This window comes from Nematolebias whitei, chromosome 18 (assembly GCF_014905685.2).
Source record: "Nematolebias whitei isolate Nwh7 chromosome 18, NemWhi1, whole genome shotgun sequence".
In the NCBI taxonomy this organism is placed as follows: Eukaryota; Metazoa; Chordata; class Actinopteri; order Cyprinodontiformes; family Rivulidae; genus Nematolebias; species Nematolebias whitei.
The window spans coordinates 33831401-33837332 of record NC_056515.1 but is presented as its reverse complement, the minus strand read 5'-3'; the positions used below and the strand labels follow the sequence as shown (position 1 = coordinate 33837332).

The window sequence follows — 5932 nt, the reverse complement described above, 5'->3', positions numbered from 1 at the left end:
ATATAATTTTTTCTTTCTTTCGACTGCTCCCTTTGTCAGGGGTCGCCACAGTGAACTAAGTCGCACCAAGACTTGGCAATTATTTTTACACCAGATGCCTTTCCTTATGCAACCACAAACCACCTGGGGGAGCCGATGATGGGGGTTAGGACCTTGCTCAAGGGCCCAGAGTGGGGCAAATGAGGGTGGAGACAGGTGTGGGTGTTTCTCCAATACCACCCACATTTTAATGTTGTCAGTACAAGGAGTTGAACCAACAATCTTCCGATCACAGGCCCACCTTCTCTAACCTCTGCGCCACCACTCCCTCCTCTATCATAAAAACAAATCTTCTAAGAATAACATATAAAGCTTTTTGTTGGTGGTACAAAACTAAGGTGCCGTCAATATGCAAAAGGAATTTTATGATTTTGATAACTTTTGTTTGAGGAGCCCCAAAATGCTATTTATTGAAAATGGTTCTAAAGTGAAAAAATCTTAGAACACTATCCTTGAATTTTTGTATATTCAAAACAATCTTTTGAAAATGATAATGCCATGACCTCATCTACCTACAGTCTCAAATGCATCAGATCTAACAACAATAACGGCAGCATGTAAGCTTTCTGCACATGCTCCACATCTTGTTTCCTGTTTTTGGTGCATTTATGTGTCAGTGTTACAGCACTCAAAGTTACTACAGCATTTTAGTTCCTTTGACCAAACAGGGTGGTTTGATGGACCAAAAAATTTGATTATTTTGGAAAGGCATAAAAGCAAACTAACAAAAGCACAAACATTGTTTGGATGCTGCTTATCAGAAAGACTAAAGGAAGCAGCCACATAGTTCATTAAATCTAAGTGAAGAAATTCATCTATCACAGTCTGCACATTTTACTGTAGCTTTAAAATGCTTGTTAAAGTGCTGTCTGCTCCCAGACAGAAAACCTCCACAGGGACTGATGATAGTTACATTACGGTGTTAATATACAAGATGCTGGAAATAAAATTATACTTGAGAACTCATCTTTGAGTATAGAAAAGAGGTACATGAACATCTTCCATGGTTTCTGATCTTAGCTACAGAGGACTCACAATGTCCTCGATCCCAATGGCATTCCAGCTTTGCATGATGGGTAGGAAGGAGATGAATGTGGGGATGATCCAGCACCCGCTGAGCATGACCGCCACTCTCACTGGGGTCATCTTGTGTCTGTAGACCAGCGGCTGGCAGCAGATAGCATAATATCTGGAATAACATACACACTGAACTCTACATTCAAATAGTTTATAGACTAGTCCATATTTTCCAGATCATTATAAACAATTATGGAAAATAATTATCTACAACATTGTAAACTTTTAGGTTTTTATGTTATTGCGTTTTCTTCGTACCTCTTTTTTTGATTTATAATTTTAATAAAGTCTTTAAGTCTAAAGCAACAAACATGTCGGCGCTATTAAAAAATGCATGTTCCTTTTTAAACAAACCTGTCCAGTGCAATGCAGCAGAGGTGCAGGATGGACGCTGTGGTCAATAAAACATCCAGAGAGGTTCTCACCAGGCAGAAAATTTCTCCATAGAGCCACTGGCCGGTGGTTAGCTCAATGGCAGCGAAAGGCATTACAACCAGTGCAACCAGTAAGTCAGCAAATGCCAGCGACACAATGAAGTAGTTGGTTTTTTTCTTTCTAAGAAGTGAAACAACAAACATTATTCATCACAAACTTTATTAATAAAGCATTTACTTTGTATTTTAGTGTAGCAGCTTGTCTTAGTGCTATTTTTTCCAAACAATTTATTGGATAAAAACTTCACCAGATTGTTTCAGATAAGGACAATAAAAAGACATTGAATAAAAAGAGATAATTTATAGCAAGTGAAAAACAAATATGTCCACCATTATCAAAGTCCTTATAATGAGCATGGCAAGTATAAGCAAATATTCTTTCAAAAGATAGCAAAAATTAAGATTTACACTTCTGAAGATAAACTGAACCCCCACAAAAAGTATCTTCAGGAAATAGACAAGGGCCGGAAAAACATAACACATAAATCAATAGATAACATTAAAGGAAGCTAAGACAAATGTATTATGCTTATTTTATTATTCCACATTCCACATTTATTCCACATTGTCTTTTTTCTTCTTCTATTATTTTATTTTTGCATAAGAGAAACTCTGCTGGTTACCTTGGGGATATTTAACTGGACTGGTGCAGCGCTCAAACTTCCAGTTCTATAAAAAAATAAAAAAATAAATAAAAACAAGCTCACCTCAGGTGCCTGTCCTTGCACAGTGCTACCATAACCAACAGGTTGCCAAACACTGTTATGAGGATGATGATGGAGAGGAGGATGGTGAGAATAACAGTCTCCAGCAATCTCAAGAACTCCTGCTGCTCCTCTTGGTTTTTTTGTTCAGTGTTTGTTATATCACCCAACAAACTATAAGAGAGAAAAAACTTTTAGACAAAATGCATAAAAACATAACTTCACTAGCTAAAAATAAACACGAGCTAATCTTTGTCTGCTTTGGTTGGCTGATGTAATGTTATTCTAAAGTCAAAGAGCTGGAGAAATACTATGGGGAGTTGGCTTGTCCAGCATAACACCACACTGAACTTTTTATCTTTCTATTATGATTAGATTTCAAGTCTACATTACTTTGACCTCTATAGATCACAACTACTAAAGGGTAAACCACGGTGTCTAAAATCATACTTAAAAAGTGTACCACCTTTAACTGCAATAAAAAAAAATTGTGTTTTCACAGAACATGCCTAAACGGATCAGAACTTAAACAGTATTTCAATAAATTACAATGCCATTTATGTGATAGAGAACAATGCTAAATGTTATCTAAAGAACCAGTGATGGGCAGTTATGCTAATCTGCTAACAGCTAATAGCGAAACAATTTTTTTGTTTATCAGATTAGCGTTTTCACTAACTTTGGAAACCATTAGCCGAATTAGCTTCCATTAAATTAGGTTTCGCCAACTTTAAGCCCGCCAACAAAATTCACAAGCTTGTTCCTGTCTGTTGTGGGCGTGGCTCAAAGAGTCCGTCAGGCACGCTATTGGCTTACTACGTGTACATGTGACAAGACGTGATTGGTCAACGTAACTTCAGCTGGAAGGAGACGAAGACGTGTGACGCGGACTGACAGTTGTCTTAACGATTAGCAGTTAAGTGTTAGCTTCCACTAATTGTATTTTACCAGTTTAGTAAATTAATAGGCCTGTCACAATAACAAATTTTGCTGGGCGATTAATTGTCTCAAAAATTATTGCGATAAATGATAATATTGATTGAAATTTAACAATAATTAATCGTCAAATTTTAGAATGTTGATTTGTTTGGAGTGTAGTACCTTTTTTGACCACCTGATGGCAGTATAAGACTGAACCAAAGGATGGATAGTTGAGCAGCTTGTCTGTTTAAGAAAAATGGGAGGCAGGGCCCTTGACATGACATGGACTGACATGGTGATATATGGCAGATGGTCGGTGGTTTGAGCTCTTTAGCATCACATTTTTCACACAAAGCTTTTAATAAAAAATCAGTAAACAAGTTCTCAGCTTCTTTTTGCAGAGAAAAACAACTTTTTACAAAAAGGCACGGGTTTCAACCATGAATTTTGGAGCTCGGCAAGACGGAGGTTTATTCTCGAAGTCGGCCTGTTAGCTTAGCTCATAGCTTAGCTTCTCAGCTTAGCTGCTTTTAATGATCCAAAAACGCAATTTTGGATGGTTAAAACACATTTTAAAGAAAAGATAAAGGGAGGAGTCAGTGAAGAGCACCGAAGTTGAGCCATGGCTTCAGTAGAAAGAGAGACACGAAGAAACGATAAAGCCAATAAATGAAAATGAGGTTGATAATTTTCATTCATCATGCGATTAATTGGTTTATTGTTTATCGCGACAGGCCTACAAATTAGTGTTAGCAATGCTAGTTTTTTTAGTTAGTGGAATATGGGCTAGAGAAGCTAACTTTTGGTTAGACTTTCATTGATATGAGATGATACTGAAGAATAAAGTGCAATGCCACTGACAGCCTCTAAGTTTTAGCACAGCTTAGACTCTGATGAGTTTATATACTACGGAATTTTGTCTTTCGTGCTATTGTGAGTCATTTCTAAGAAAAAGTTGTAAATTTCCCCCCAAATCAGAAAACTAATTGTCTAATACTAAGCAATAGGCTATACAAATCATTAGAGACCAAAAACAAACAAACAAACAAAAAAGTATTAAAAAAAAGTAAAAAGTTCTGCTGTGCACACTGGTACTTATGTATATTAAATGGTCAGCCATGATTTGATGGAGAACAGAGAAGGTAATAAATCTTGACCTTTATAAGTAGCTATAAGGTTTTGGAGTTCCTGTCAGCCACGTTCCAACTATTGCTCTCCTGGAGTGTGTGGCCTCCCATTACCTGAGTAACTTGTGTCTCAGTCCCTGTATCTTTTTGTGGCAGTTCTACCTCCTGCCTGAATCAGGCTCTCGTCTAGGCATTGTTACACCAAATGCACCTCATTGTGTCCCTAACAGTCTCCAGGTTCTGACATCCTGTTTTCAACAACTGCACGTCAGGTTTGGCGTGAAGCACAGTGTTTAATGGTTCGTAAGCAGAAAATGTAATGTCGAACTTAATCAAAAGTATGACCTGTGATTTTCTATGACTTACTGTTCAGGTGATGCTGTGGCCATCACTAGTCATCTGCACTGAGGTCAGCCGAGGAGAGTCCTCATCACCCCATGCTATGGCCCTGGTGATAACAAACATATGCTGGGATTGAGTTGGCTTCAGCATGAGGTCTACATTTTTCTCCAAATAGTAGCCAGTTCTATAAACAGGCTGGATTTCTTGCTCTTGTTTGTCCATGTCCTGGCAGCATACGAAAGGCAGTGAAAATGTGATATTTGTACCCAAAAATAGTTGGAAATGTGTGGCGTTTGAAGGGTATTTACTTTGTGATAAGCGGCAACTTTCTCTGCCAAACTATATAAGATGTTGTAACGATAAAATAAAATTGAGCTTTGGTAAATACCAGAGTTATATTCTTTATTTTCTTGTCAGCTGAGGTCAACAGACACAAACAGAGCTGGTAATAATTCACGTTCTGTTTCCCTTTTTAAAGAACTTTGTGTCTAAAATGCAGCTATAACCTACATAATAAATCTAGGTCACTGTGCAACAGGAATATTTTGGTCACTCAGATCAGTCGTTTCTGATTTAGATCACCAGTTATTTAAAGGTCTCTTTTTCATTCCAATCAACACAAGAGCATCAATTTTGTTTGTTTACATATCATTGAGTTTTTTTTTTTTTTACTCGACTTAGGAAGTAGAAGTTAACAGACACCACAATCCAGTGCTGAACAAACAGAACAAATTTACTATATACTTCATGTAAACTTGTCAACAGCAGCTTCTCTTTTTTGAGTGATGACGCAAATACAGAAGCAAATAAATTTCAACCCACTGGATGCTGAGCAGTGTGTTCCCCTGACATCGGGAACACCTTTTCTGGTCCCAAGATCATTTTTTATTGCTACCCGGTTCCTGTATAACTAAAGCAAAAGTTGTATGTGCATTCTCTGCACAAAGAGGAGCTTGATTCTGGTGTGGGTCAACTCCCACCAGGTTTATGGTGATCTCAAGGCGCATTAAGAGGACAGTAACTGATTGGGAAATGTCAGTACCTTGTTTCTGTATTTTGCAAATGATGTGGTTTAATTGGTGTCTTCAAGTCATGATGGGCATTCAAGGCATTCACAGGGGCAGTTTGCAACTGATTGTGAAATGGCTAGGATGAGTGTCAGCTCCGCTAATTTTGAGGTCTAACTAAAAAACATTTAGACAGGTCCTCTGAGCTGGTAGTGAGTCTTTGCCTCAAATTGCAGAGTTCAAATATTTGGGAGTCTTGTTCATGAGTAATGGCAGTATTG

General features: G+C 37.7%; 1 protein-coding gene across 1 annotated transcript in view; it reads right to left on the bottom strand.

Annotated features, from left to right (window-relative positions):
* Positions 1 to 4691, bottom strand: part of LOC119424570 (5-hydroxytryptamine receptor 4-like) — a 5977-nt gene extending 1286 nt beyond the window's left edge. Inside the window, exons 1-4 of the mRNA XM_037692058.1 lie at positions 4669 to 4691; positions 2258 to 2428; positions 1471 to 1671; positions 1075 to 1228 (exon numbers count right to left, since the gene is read on the bottom strand). Coding sequence (XP_037547986.1) covers positions 1075 to 1228; positions 1471 to 1671; positions 2258 to 2428; positions 4669 to 4691 — 549 coding nt within the window. The remainder of the gene's footprint in view (positions 1 to 1074; positions 1229 to 1470; positions 1672 to 2257; positions 2429 to 4668) is intronic.
* Positions 4692 to 5932: the final 1241 nt, after the last annotated feature.